This window comes from Bicyclus anynana, chromosome Z (assembly GCF_947172395.1).
Source record: "Bicyclus anynana chromosome Z, ilBicAnyn1.1, whole genome shotgun sequence".
NCBI classification, from domain to species: Eukaryota; Metazoa; Arthropoda; class Insecta; order Lepidoptera; family Nymphalidae; genus Bicyclus; species Bicyclus anynana.
In genome coordinates this window covers 11,209,002-11,224,346 of record NC_069110.1, presented here as the reverse complement: position 1 = coordinate 11,224,346, position 15,345 = coordinate 11,209,002, and the positions used below count along the sequence as shown (strand labels likewise).

At 33.9% G+C, this 15,345-nt stretch overlaps 1 protein-coding gene across 4 annotated transcripts in view; it reads right to left on the bottom strand.

Annotated features, from left to right (window-relative positions):
• Positions 1-15,104, bottom strand: part of LOC112045880 (inhibitory POU protein) — a 53,044-nt gene extending 37,940 nt beyond the window's left edge. For all 4 annotated transcript variants that reach the window (XM_024082252.2, XM_024082254.2, XM_024082255.2 and 1 more), the window contains exon 1: positions 14,935-15,104. In XM_024082252.2, coding sequence (XP_023938020.1) covers positions 14,935-15,057 — 123 coding nt within the window. In that variant the 5' untranslated portion in view covers positions 15,058-15,104. The remainder of the gene's footprint in view (positions 1-14,934) is intronic.
• Between the last annotated feature and the right edge of the window lie 241 nt (positions 15,105-15,345).

Genomic DNA, 15,345 nt, shown 5'->3' with positions numbered 1-15,345 from the left:
TTACATGAAACAGTATGGGGCTAACTCAATACTGGTTTGATTGTGGTTTTTACTAAAAGGCTTTCTAGTAATCCACTCACGTATAACCATTCTGTGCATTAATACAAAAAAGAATGGATGCAGATAAAGAAACAAAGTATAAAATCCATTTACAGATTTTGAACTGGCCGTCCTGACGTAATCCGGGAGTGGGAATCAAATATTACTTCGAAAACAATACCTACTATGGACGTATAGTTTGATGTGCCTACCTACGAGTACACAGTTAGGCATATAAACTCATCTCAATAGTCGGATGTTAGTTGGACGCGTCAGTCTCACTGAGAATCGGTAATGAAGGTACAGGCTCATTTCTGGTTCCTGGTACCTACTAAAGTGCACCTACCGTGCTACTACTTCAACGCAATTAAGTACCAACATCAAAAGCTTAATTGGTAAAGCTCTTTTGAAGACAGGTTTATTTAATATTCATATTCTAGCATAATAGTTAAATACCTACTGCTATATGTATTCAACTTTAATGACTTTTAAAAGCAATTTTGTTAAGTAAATAATTTTTTCGTGTAATTTTTTTTAACAATTTAAGGTAAACTATGTCCAATTGAAAAGCCCGCGAACTAACTATTTATTTATGTTGAGTAGAAAAACAGATGATGTATGATAAAGAAACAGAACCTCCCGTACAAAATGTCCCGTACAAAATTTGTTTATATTCAATAATAATAATTTTAAGAGTCTTTTGAAGTTTCTCCCTTCAAAATCACATCTTTCCTATTGCTGACATTAATATATTAAGTATAATTTCAAAGCTTTCTATACTTGTTTCTTGAATTCAAGCTTTATATTTCAACGACCTCGTGGCACAGAGGGAAGTGAGCCTGCTTTCTGCATCTACGGCCGTGGGTTCAAATACCACAACTGGAAAATATTCGTGTAATAAGTTTGGATATTTTCCAGTGTTTGGTGGTATATGGTAAATACGTATTTATATGTAGTATATTAATTTAAAGGAAGAAATCAGCTATCCTTGTACTCACAACACAAGCTTGGCTAGCTAATATATTTAATTATTTATAATTATACATATATGTGTCGGCAAATCATTCACACATTCAAAAAAAACATTTACAAATGAAAGACATTAAGACGTAAAAGTATATCTTACTTAAATCGACTTATACTTACTCTTTTATTTTTAAAGTACCCATTCACCATTTTATTCAATTAAGAGTTTTTATTCGACACATAACAAACTCTAAGCAGTTAACGCGAAAGACTTCAAAGTTCAAAAACGAAATTCAACACAATAGAGCCTAACACAATCACATTGAGTCCATATTCGTGCCGATGTTGCCGCGTCGCCGACACCGCACAATACGAACCTCGTTGAATATTTAACCCGTAGTTAGCGACACATTCCGAGTTAACTCGTGGTGCAGTTAACTCATAATTGAGTGTGCAACGCTAACCGAATTGTTAGTTTGCTGGGTGCCCGCTCGGAAACCGAGACTTGTTTTTTTTTTGTTCTACGGACAATCTGTTTATACAGAGGAGCTTTGTGCCCTAATTCCCTTTTCAACACTTTTTTTATAACAGTATATACCTACTATATTATTAAGAATAAAACATTAAGCAAAAAAACAACTTTAAAACCACGTGGCCATTTTGAAATAATGTGAATTACGTTTCTTGAAAAATTTCTGCTATTGTCGGTTTACTAGTTCAAATTATTTTCATTGGTTAAAACTAAATTCACTGTTAGATATGATTTTAAAGCGAAGCTTTCGCAGCAAAGCTTCTATACGAACGTTCGGGCCGCTGCCAATAAGCGCTCGCCACGCGGCCACTCTATCCGCTATGGGAAGCGTCAGATTTTATAATTATACTAAGGCCTGTACGCACGAGAGTTTTTAACGGACGTTAAAAAAGCGTACAAATACAACAAATACACCAAGTATACGTTCACAGGACAGCGTTTTTAAAACACGACGCTTTTTTATCGACAGTGTTACATTTTCAATTTTGGGCATTTGAAATTGACCATGAATTGAATTAAGAACGGTATAAAATTGCCAACGCTGGATTTTAACATTTCGCTTTTTTAAACGGACGTTAAAAAAGCGTTCAAATACAAAAAATGCATTCCCAAGTATATGGTCACACGGCAGCGTATGTTTCTATAAAAATTTTTGAAACAAAATGACATTTCGTCGTTAACAACCCATATACGGCTCGAGTCTCAGAATGAGAGGGGTTAGGCCAATAGTCCACCACGTTGGCCCAATGCTGATTGGCAGACTTCACACGCAGAGAATTAAGAAATTCTCTGATGTGCAGGTTTGCTCACGATGTTTTCCTTCACCGATTGAAACACATGATATTTAATTTCTTAAAATGCACACAACTGTAAAGTTGGAGGTGCATGCCCCGGACCGGATTCGAACCCACACCATACGGAATCGGAGGCAGAGGTCATATCCACTATGCTATCACGGCTCGTGAATGACAAATGGCAGTTAGAAGACCAATTTTATTTACTCAAACTAAATAAAATAACAACTCTTTTCAACAACAACAACAACTCAATCCATAAAATTCTTAATTCTTCTTAATTTTTCTAAAATAATTTTCACTGTTCAAATACAATATTACTAGCTTAGTTAACAGTTAGGTATTTAAAACGAAAGGTAGCTTTTCCCTCAAATACTCAAACAAACATTCATAAATAATTCATGTCCTTCTTTCCTATGAATATTTTTTCGTTTTTTTCCTTTACAGTGTTACGTCGCATCTACTGCTGTTATTCAATATAGATCATAATCGCTTGTTCGTTTTCTAGAATACGAAGTTTAGGGCCTTACAGGTAACTTTTAAAATTCATAGAAGTCTCAACTTAAATGTCAATACAATGGGGCCTAAAAAGAAAACAATTTATTTATTTTGTTATTTAGTATTTAAGAAAGTTCCTCATAATTTTTACTCTCTACGTGGAAATCGATGTAAACTTTTAACCCCTATTTCACCCCCTCCTGTTTATATCTGATATGTTTTATTTAGTGTAAATAGTCCTATACAAAACTATAGGTAACTCAAAAATAGACGATTCATAATAAAAAACTTAAACCCCTTTTTAACCCTTTAGGTGTAGAATTCTGAAAAACTGTGAAATTTTATGATAGTACACATATCAATTTTTACAAACATAACTTACAAACTAAAAGAACTTTTGATACAAACTTTCAACTCCTGTTTCACCCCTTTACCTTACCTTTACCAAAAAGGGTATCTTATAGCCTTATCCGTATTATGATCTTCAAATTTTGCTAAGTTTAATTTGAATTCATTCAGTAGTTTCAGCGTGAACTGCAAACCTTGGTTCAAATAAAAAATCCTACACTTGTGGTCAACAACAAACATTTCTGTGAATTTTCAAAATTTATTTAATTCGAGATTTTTTCATATTTGATAAATGTAACTTGATAATAATTCATATTAAAAGATAAAATTGATTTCTTAATGGTCGGTACTAACTACCTGGCCCTACTATAATAGTTTATTATAGAATGTCGTGATTCAGAAATTCACGCTTGGACGAAGTCGCAAGCGACCGCTAGTGTTCATCAATTAATTTTAGTATTTGGTAGTCAGTTTACAAATGCAACTGAATTGTGTAATACAACTACGACTATGGTTAGACATAATATGAGAAAGAATTGCGTCATAAGTGCTCGCAATGGTCGTGCACGTATGGTAATACAAAATTCATTTTTCTAGGCAAAACTTTATGCTATCAAACACTTGAACGATTCAAGCTTGTTTACATACAACTATCAAAGGCTTCGATAGATGCATTTTCTTTTTTTATCACTATTATGATTCCTTTTATGAACGACAGACGTTACCAAGTTACTATATAAGTCGAATAACAATCGTCCGTGGCCGCTCACCCTCGACTTCGTTTTGTTTGTAGTTGAACACGAGAGGTACCATCCGTCCTTGCCTTTCGCCAAGCACCTAGCATAAGCCCGTCTCATTGCATGGTACGTTTCTCGCCTCCATGAATAAAATAAGATAGCACCAGCAAACTCTACCTGTCTCACTCCGCACAACCAATTACGCCATTTGGCAAAACGAGAAAGTCATAGCTAACAGCGAGCAGAAATGCAATACTAGTCCGCGTCTACACGAGAGATTTGTTGCCATATACGACGTTATGGTTTAGTAGACGTGTTCATTTGTTTAGCAGACTGTTTGTGCACGTGTTAATATCCGTTTAATTTGGATAATGATGATATTTCATTTGGAATTTGAAAATGAAATAGAGCTATTTTATTTGCGGCTTTCTTTCGATTTTCCTTTTTTCTTGCTTTCTTTAGGGGAAGCGAGTTAATGGTTGAGAAAATTTCTTTACCTTACTCACACTATAAATTATATTCGTGTATAGGTTTTATTGTTTCAGTCATATTTAATATTTTTTCCTTTGATGACATCTCGACAACGTCATTTTATACTACGCTAACTCGAATTTTGGGAAAAACGTTTTATTTACAAATCTTATACTACGCCAACAATTATTAGCGGACTGGACGCACCGATTGTTTGCTTAAATTAATCTAACTATACTTGTCGCTGTGTTGCGCGGTAAAACTTTATTGTGGAAATACAAGAATATACCGCTAACTAGCGCTAAATCAAAAAGTTTAAATAATTAAGGGAAAATCAAAATAAAATTAACAAGTAAAATATTAAGGGTACCAAATTTTAAACACGTATCTTTATTTAAAAGTTATCACATTTTTCCCTTTTTTTATTAGTTAGCGTAATATAAATTGCCGGTGACATAAAAACACATTGAACAAAAGAAAATTGCTTTAAAAATTTATTTCTAACATCCACTCGTCACCTATCAATAGTCACGACACTAATAAAAACCTACAAGGAATTCTAGACAAATGTCGCGCTTGTCATGTCGCAAATTATCAAAGAAAATTTTAATAAGCAGAATGTTTTAAACCACAGAACATAAAATAGGTACTTATGCTGTGTATTACTAAGGAGAATCTACGGTTTAATTTTGAAAAATTTGTGAAAGCTGGCACAAATTATAGATTTATTTATATTTATAACTAAATCTTATAAGCCAATACAAGAGTTACCCTGAGTCGAAGGTATACTAAATAGGTGATATCGCAAATATCCCGCAAATATTATCAAACTAACAGTTAGATATTAGTTGTCCGTCCGTCCGTCTGTCCTCGGTTTAGCGCAGAGACTATTTCTTATAGACAGATGTAGAGATTTAGCAAAGTCTTTAAATAAAATCTTGATAAATATTTTTTTAGCGTACCTTCCCTACATGTAAAGAAGGAATGACTTTTTTTAGCCATGTTTACCACCATTTTTCTATATAGAGATCCGTTTGTAAAATATTAAGCTTTTGAGAACTATTTTTTGTTAGACTCAAGTAGCAACTGAGGCTGACTCAAGATTTATTTGGTATAGTATGTATATTAATTTCGTCTATTAAATGTTAAAAAGACAATTTATAAAAAAATATTTTTGGGGTTCCTTCGCTACATGCAAAGTGAGGATGATTTTTTAAAATTCTATTCCATGGTGTGGGCCGTGGGGTATGGTTATCGGTATTGTGTATTACATAAGGTATTAAAATGCTTAATCTACGGAACCCTAGACAGCGCCACAGACGCACTTGGCCGATTTTTTACTCTACACTACAAAACCACAAACCATACCACGAAAATATTCATTCTGTTCCTACAGGTCATGTGGTAATGATCGTGACCACAATGTACTCGTAACTACTACAGTGGAACTCTAATTGAATACATAAAATATGTACGTACATAACATTTTAAAAATCTATCCCATAAAATCTTCATTATTGCTCCTATTGATTTTCTTTAAAATCGACATCTAGGCATTTCGTGAATCATAAAAACTGATTATATGGAATTCCTATAAAAGGTGCACCATTTTATATTTAATATTGTAAAGATATCGTACAAAATCGCAACTGACCTATTGCATGAATTATAATAATAGATTCTGTACCAAAATTAGAAAGAGCGTCTAATTGGTACTACTTACTATTGCATCGATTTTGTTCAAAAATGATATATACATTTCATGAATCCTAAACGCAGCTATGATTAGCACCTGAGCTAAAATCATCAAAACTTTACACTGGAATGTTTTTGTGCCGCAAAATCGATATTGGTTAAAGTATTAGAAGTGTAATTTATAAACCTATTAAAATAGTAGTTCATTTTTGAAGTTGATCAATTACACACTCGTCTAGATGTTTGTACAGGGCTATTATTTACAGCCATCTAAGGGTAGCTATGTCACGCCAGAACGCAGTTAACTGTCATTTATGAATGAGCTAGCAATTACTGTCTACAAGAGTGAGACAAGAGTTCTTGGTATGCCTTAAACGTCATTTAAATACAGTCGGCAGTACAGGCGGGTGGAAAGACTGAAAGGATAAATACCACCCGTCCATCTGTAATCTATTCTCGATACGCACACCCTGCATGTACAAACTTTACGTTAACTTAATAGTCCAGTCAAATTAGAGTTTACAATAATTCCCATAGAGCTAAAAATTTGTATATCAGAATACTATTATAAATGAATTGCGAAAAGTCCCCGTCAATCGCTCTTGTGCAAAAAAATTTATTGATGGATAAAAATAGGTTTTTCGCGGCTAGACGGTGAGTTTTACAGCAAAAATAGTTCAGACAAAATTATAGATCACAAGATTCTCTACAAATATGTATCTACACTTTCTTTCATAAGTATTGCCATTTCAGTGAAAGTTAAAGTCAGTTGAAAATACTGTATGTTATTTTATATTTTTATTATTTTAATTCATACCAATTTTTAGCTCTATGGGAATTATTGTAACCTTCAAAGTCTTATTTGACTGGATCATAAGTTAAAATAGAAGGAACTAGTTTATGAAACAAAACATAATCGTATCAGTGAATTACATGGTTTTTAAACTTTTTAGCCACTAAACCGAGTATTGATTTTCAATATACAATAATAGTTGGATTTCTTATAGATCAGTAGACCAAGAGATTACCCCCTACAACCTTACAAACTTTACCTCTTTATAATATTATTATCACCATCAAGGTCATTGTCATTAACACGGTATCTTATTTTTTCATATTTTTCTATTATTTATCTGTAAAGAGCGGGGACACACTATGCGTTGCGGCGACGGTGCGGCGCCGGAGCGGAGTCGCAGCGTCGTCTTACATAGAAATATCTGTGGCATGTCACACGATGCGCTCCGGCGCCGCACCGGACTTGCAACCACCGAGACGAGGTGGGGAGGGGTGAATGCGTTACCACGTCGGAGCGGCACCGCTCAGTTGTTTATACGTCACAACTTCACAAAGATTTACATACTGTCCAACGCTGCCACGGCGCCGCTGCGACATAACAACGTTGCGGCAACGCACCATTCGTGTGCCCGCTGATACGGTGAAATCTTTGCAATGCGGCGCCGCAACGCATCGTGTGCTCTAAGTCTATTAATTTTCCATTATATTTTCTTTTTGCCCAATCTGAAAATTTTCAATTCTTTCTTTATTTCTAATTAACACAGATTTTACAATTATATAGACGTTTTGTTCTCCTCCTTCATTCGAGTCTTATGAGCCAACTCTAAGGCAGAGGTATTGCTTGTTGAAGTCATAACTTCTTATAGGAGTTCAACTTCCTAACGTTACGCGTTACGGCGCCACTGTCAACTGGTACTATCTGGCTACTATACGACAGCAGGTTTAAGATATCACTTAAACCTACTGCCGCGTCCCGGACGCTCGACAGAAGTGAGAACCAGGCAGGCAGAGATTAATAATATAATATTTGTTATTATTTTTTTCTTTTATTTATTAATTTAATCTTTTTTAATGTTTAACAATGTTTATAGAATACAAAATGTATTACACAACACTATTAAACGTGTATAATAAAATCCAACCCTTTTCCCTTTGTCGGGCATTTTGATTGCCTGACAAACTGGTGGTCAGGACTCCAGAGCGAGGAACCTCCTCACAATACGCGCCGTCTCCAGAAACACTGCATTCTGTATGCAAGTTGCGACCCTTGATCCAACAGTCAAGTGAAAGCTTCTTATGGCGTTGGTTGAAGCTTTTTTGCTATAAGACCATTGACTGAAACAATAACAGTCGAATCAACATTCCACACTGCAGTAATGTCTTATGCAAAGTTCAATTATTTCGGTACTTACCTATGTATTGATTATCTTATATATATAAAAGAAAGTTGGGTTTGTTACAACACTTATAACTCGAGATCTGCTGGACCGATTTTCATGGTTTTTGATTCGTTGGATTTGTCTCCGTCAAGGATAGCAGAATACATCTTAAAACAATGAAAACTTGACGAATAAATAATTATGAAAGATGAATAATTTTCCATAAATTTTACTTTGTTTAGTACCTGTCAAACGTTTGTTGTCCATCCTGTTAAATACTGTTTAGGTAATGATTGACATTTATAGGTGCGTTCAGAAATACTGACAAATGATTAACATTTACGAGTGCGTTAATAAATCGTTGTAATTTTAGAACTCAACAACGGGCTCACCTATCCAAATGTTTAGGCTTTGTTCGGACTATTTACTAGATGGCTTGTGTGAAGTTTGCACAAAATCGGTTGTCATTTATCACATTTTTTGTAACAAATGAATTCGGAAGTAGGGTATGGTAGGGGTAGGGTATGGGTAGGGTGAGGGGTAGACTAGGGGTAGGGTTGGGTTGGGTAGGTTAGGGTAGGGCTTGTGGTAGGGTAGGGTAGGGTAGGGTAGAGGTAGGGGTAGTGTAGGATATGGATAGGGAAAGAGTGCACTTAAGTCAAAGCGAAGTTTGATCGGATCCGCTAGTTATTATTAAACAAAGAACGGCCTACCTCTACGTCCCTAGGAGTGTAGGATCACTCTATAATCAAAAATATAACCTTACAAAACATGTCAACAAGATATTTGTTTTAAAGACAAATTCAGAGATTTTAATACAACCGAGAGACATTCAGTAATACATATCGTAGGCAACATATGCAAAATCGTTCGCATATCCCTTGTAGAAATTCGAGCTTTGTCGACGATCTACTTAGTTAACTCAGCCGTTGACCTAGACGGCGAGACAGTGTGTAGTGAGAGTGACATTATAACAATCGAGCTCGTATTGTCTTTTTCTCGTTGTTTCTCGAACTACCCACGGATATAACTAGAGGTGACGATTTCTCAATATTTAAATATACCATAATTATTACAAGCAATATTTAAAGATGTATTTCTTGTAAAATAATTAATAATATTTGAAAACATTGATAAAGGCTAAATAATAAAAAAAAAATACTCTCTTTTGAATTATGTCGTTTATAAACCTTATTGGCAAATTCATAACGTTCACAATTGCTTGTCGTTATGATGTAGAATGACATTGATATTGATTGATAATTCTCTGCGTGTGAAGTCTGCCAATCCACATTGGGCCAGCGTGGTTGACTATTCGTCTAACCCCTCTCATTCTTAGAGGAGACTTGAGCTCAGCAGAGAGCTGAATATGGGTTAATAATGATGATGATGATGAATTAATATAAAATAAATAAAAAGGAAAAAATATATCCGTAAAATTAATGAAACAAATGTTCACCAAAAATCCCCTTCATATACCTACCAATAATAATTACTTAATAACACCCCATTGTAGTAGGTACAAGGTCAATTCTCGATAACTTTTGAACTACTTCGTAAATCGTGTATATACGAGTACGATCAATACACCAAGTAAAGCTTTACCTAGCACAGTTACTTACGCAAGCTACACACGATCAAGCTGTTTTTGATTTATCAATTCAAGTCTGCATCTCACTTCGGGATGTGGACAATGAAAATATCGAAACACACAAATTAACAGCATAATATTATATTTTGCACACTGCCTACCTCCCTAAGAACGCTGCAGACTTGATGCTTTTTTTTGACATATGACTCCAAGTAAATTGCTTTTTTGCAGTTTAAGGTTCCGTAGTCTACAATTAAACCTTATATTTTAGACATGTTTCTTTAAAGGTTTCATTGGACCTTTATTTTATTTTTTACAAATTGACCCTTGACTACAATCTCACCTGATGGTATGTGATGATGCAATCTAAGATGGAAACGGGCTAACATGTTGGGAGGAGAATTAAAATCCACACCCGTTTCGGTTTCTACACGAAATCGTACCGGATCGCTTGGCGGTACGTCTTTGTCGGTAAGAGGTAAGTAGCCACGGTCGAAGCTCTATTATTAACCAAAATTACTTTTGAATCACTAATATTGGTAGGCTTCCGTTATTGACGCTGGAACGGCATTAAAACAAAGCTAGCGCATTGCCCACTCTTGCCTCAGAGCGTCAGCGAGGCCTTCAGTTTAGGAGGTATAAAAGTTTTCATAATTCACCTATGCTATGATAAAATTATATAATAGCATAGATGCGTTAGGGACCTCTTCCATTCAATTTTTTTTACTTAACCATTAAATTAAACTTGGAGCAAAAAGACTCTACTCGTATATAAAATTTGTCTCTGTCATATACATAAATGTAGTAAAAACTCTAGATACCGTCTCCTGAACTAAAAAATGATGCACCCTAATGATGCCAGTTCGCATATATATATATATATACTGTGTAAACACCATAATGCACACAGATGCACAAACTGTCATTAATATATTAATTCACTTCACAGTTACATACTCGGCGTCATATTGGTGATTTAGTTGTTTGAAAGCGTGATACCCTCTGTTTATTATTAGTCAATGTGAGTGCATTTTAGTAGTAGTAGAGAGTATTTGAATAGAAGTAGTAGTATAAGTAGTAGAGTTTGAATAGAAGTAGTATTATTTTTAGTAGAAGTAGTAGAGTATTTAAATACCAATGCGATTTTCTAGTGTCGTAGCCCCACATCCACAAAAATCAACCTATACACCTTGAACATACATAATTGTTATCTGCGACTGCATAGATACATGTAGCTTTGCTACTTGTAAATAGAAGATCTGTACTATCTAATGACAAAGAGATGATTTCTGGACATCCTGGGGCAGACTTTACAGTACATTTTTTGATAATGTCCTTTGAGGAACTCATTCCCCAACGCCTATTATTATTTTGTAAGTATTGTTGAGTGAACATTTTTTTTTGATTAATATAGAGTTAGTTTATTTTGATAAAATTTTGGTATAATTTGTTTATACAGGGTGGTCAGTTCATAGGAGCAGAACTGCATACATTTTTTTTTTACTAAAAAAATCTTTTTATGTTTTCATACAAAGTCATTTAAATAATTCTGACTAAGCTTGTAGCACATGCCTTTACTCGTATCTATCCTTGCATTTTAAAATGCGTAATCGTAGTGGAAAGACTATCGATATCGACGAGATATTGCAACTGGCACTCCGCACTTCACTAGTGAGCTACTTCATGATTTTTATTAATGAATAAGTTCGGCTAGGTTATAATATAAGAATGCGATATAAGGGACACAATTTAAGTTCTATTTACAAAAGAAATATTTTTTACTCCGAAAATATTAATTATAAACACATGTTCCTTGGACCTTTAATTAATTTTCCTTAAAGAATATAACCCTAGAGTTATGGGAAATACTCCCGAGCACCCTGTATAAATAATTGTTCTGATAAAAGTCACGAATTATATAGGGCTTCCCTATGTACGTAATATTAATTAAACATAGAAACCTAACTTTTTAATTGTACAAAAAACACTCGCGCTTAATTTTTTGTCTTCAAATCCAAGAATCGAGAGTTCTATGCTATAATAGTAAAGATAGTTATTTATGCAATTACATGTCATTGTAGCACGACATTTGATATTTGCGCAAGAAGTTGAATGAACATTATCAAAAGATCTGTAGGAAAAAATATTTTTGTGATATGGTTTTGTATTGAATAGATTACGAAATGAGAGTAGAAAAAGCTATATTATAACACACTTTATACACAAAGAGAAGTGTTATGATATAACTTTTTTGTGAATAGTCTTTATAATATATTATTAAATTTCTTATTTGGAGATATAAATACACGATAGATAGGTAGATATAATACACGCGATTAGATAAAATGTTTTATATCTATTTATACAATATCTTTCCCGACTAGTTGCAGGGGAATAGGAATATTGAAAAGATATGGCAAATATTTAAAAAAAAATCTTGGTCCGCTGGGCATTTAGTTTTTAAACCGCGTGTATAAGACAAATCCAATTTACCTAATATAAGCGAAACTTCGTTGTATATGTAACAGTAGCGCAGGCTAAAATTTTGTAATAGGTGATCCGGATCATGTGTATTTTAGTAATGCGCGCAGGCGTTTATTGTAAATATTGTAGTAATGCTGTGGTTAATACATATACCTATTTCAAGTGTATAAAATAAATCATAATCATGAAAATGTACGAGTATGACGATTTTTAAAAGGTAAGCCGCTAGGAATCGGGTTTTTTAGACTCCTCGCTGCAAATATATGTAATTAGAAAAATATCTTGAAAAATAAGTTCCTTTCCGTTTGCCAAGTGTGTACCTAATAAACCAAGGCGCCTTTAAAATTCCTGCATATATCCCAGTTTTACCCTAAGCTACCGGAAAATAGTTTCAAAGAAAAGTAAGTTCTCTTAAATAAAATTATATTTTGTACTTTAATGAAAATTAATATTATTTATTATTTTTGTAGAATATTTCATTTTACAAGTGTGAGAAAACTACCACTTTTGATTATTTATCGTTGGACCAACTATAATTTAAAAAAAAACTTGGATAATAGATTTTTTTTCATTTTACCTTATAAAATAATATTGATTAATACCTCTTTATTGAGGCGGGCACAATGAAAATATTCATTTTAAATTATTAAAAGGCTAATTTTATGAAGTGCTTTTTTTTTATTTCCGGGGTCCTTTCTTGTATTCCATTGGAGCCTGAGAAAATAATCTGTAATGTAAAACAAATTAATATAATTTTCTACTACCCAGTCCTCAGTATCAGAATAGCAAATATTCTTTTATTTTTCTAACAAACTTGATTTAAACTCAAATGATGTATTATTTTTATTATTTAAATTTTAAGCTGCTCAAAGTAAAAAGTATTTTAACCGCTTCATTACATTACTGATAATATTTTTACTAAAACCTTTATTTAATGAATTGATTTAAAATCTAAATAAATTTTTAGGTCAAATTAATCAATACATAAAAATAAAATTTAAATTATCTGTCCGTGATTTCATAGTAACTGCATTTTCCTAAGTGTTTATAGTTATTTACATGATGCTAAAACTCAGTCAAATTTGTTTAAAATTTTTGTCTGTCTGTCTGTTAGTCCAGGCTAATGTCTGGCTAAATTGATTTTGCTAAGACTTTGCACTGAAAGACAGAGGAGTTTATAGAGCAACAAAAGGCTATCAACCCGGAAAATCCCGCGGGATTAGTGAAAAACAGAATTTGATACGGACTAAGTTGCGCGCATAAGATAGTAAAGAACAAAATGAACTTTTTTAACAATATTAAAATAAAGAATTGAAAATTTTAATAAATTATATTATTATTTGCAACTATTTTTAATTTCTAAAAGTACTGCAGTCTCCGTTAAAATTATTATATGTAAATATGATTTTATGTCATATGAAATTAAAAAAATACAAATGAATAATTTAGTAATATGATTTCAGGAGAAACTGTTCATAATCGTAGACTTGTGCTACGCGAACATTACCGGCGCTACGGCGCGTAGCCGCCGTCGGAAAATATTTCAGTACGGGGACTGAACGATGCCGTAGCAAATGCTACGGCTACGGCTACTACATAATAATAAACTGTTTCTCAATAGTAAAAGGAATGTTATTTATGTATTATAATATTTTATTTTCTTAATTTATTTTTAGACACAAAAAAGGAAAATATTTATAGCAATAAATTATTTAAGCAGTAAATTGTAATTGGTAAAAATATGTATGCATAGGCGGTCTTATTGCTAAGGCAATTTCTCCCAGACAACCCAAATAAGTATATAATTAGCTTCTCTATAACAACTAAAGCAAAATATTATTGTGCAATACAAATAATATGCAAAGTTAACATTTATGCATGAAAAATAATTTCAATTGGTTTTTTATGTAAAGTAATTTTAAATAGCTCATATTAAACAAACTTTTAATTTAGTATCTCGATATTTAATTTTGTAAGAAAAGTAATACCTATTTTTCACTAAAAGATAATAAATGTGTAACGTTTTGTGATTTATCTTATCAATTTATATGCAAAATCTATAGTATTTTGAATTAGCTTAATTTTGAAAACTGCCGGCGGCAATACTTGAACGGTGACTTGTTAAGTGTTTATTACTACCAGGTTTTATTTTATCAAGAAACATCATTCAAATACTGAATGTATTAACTTTAACCTATACATGTTACTTTTTTTTTGTTTGTAAAAAAAATAAATTAAATTACTTAGGGCATTTTCAAAACAGTATACTGAGAACTGAGTTTATGCAGAAAAACATTCGCTAAGACAATACACAGTTAATGGAGCTCCATATGATGTCGCTAAAGCAAGCTAGCATGATAAAATATCATAACGCACAGCATATTTTCTGTAATCTGAAACAATAATTAATTATCCTATCCTTACCGTGGGTCTTTTATATGTATTGTGTTGGACTACCAGTTATCCTTACCATTGTTTACATCAAGGATGTTTAAGGTTACCCTACAACACAATGATGTTGTAATATCAACATGTTGTTGTTGTGTGTGTATCATTATCTTATATACAGTAGAGATAGGAAAGCGGAACAATGAGAAACACTTACGGACGGGTTCGGCACGCAGCGCCGCGGGTCGGAGCTGCGGTACGTGGGGCTGTACCGGCCTGGAAAACACCCGGGGGGTGCCATCAGTCCTCCGCCGGACTTCATCTTGTCCGGGGAGTACATGGCACATGACCCCCAAGGGTCGTCCTCCAACTTCAACACCTTGGAGGGTGAGTGATACTGCCGGTCGAAAATTTTGGCGACTTTATCGTACTTCGGGGTTAAAAAGGCGACGCGTCGCCGCGACCGCTTAATGCGCCGGGTGATAACCGACTGAGCCGGGTGATGCGTGACGTCATCGGCCACGCCCACTCCCCTCCACTGACCCCTCCTCCCACGACCCCTCATCCCTCGCACGCATGTTTACGTCGCCGCCGGCGGCTCCACGATTAACTGAATTATTTAATTGGT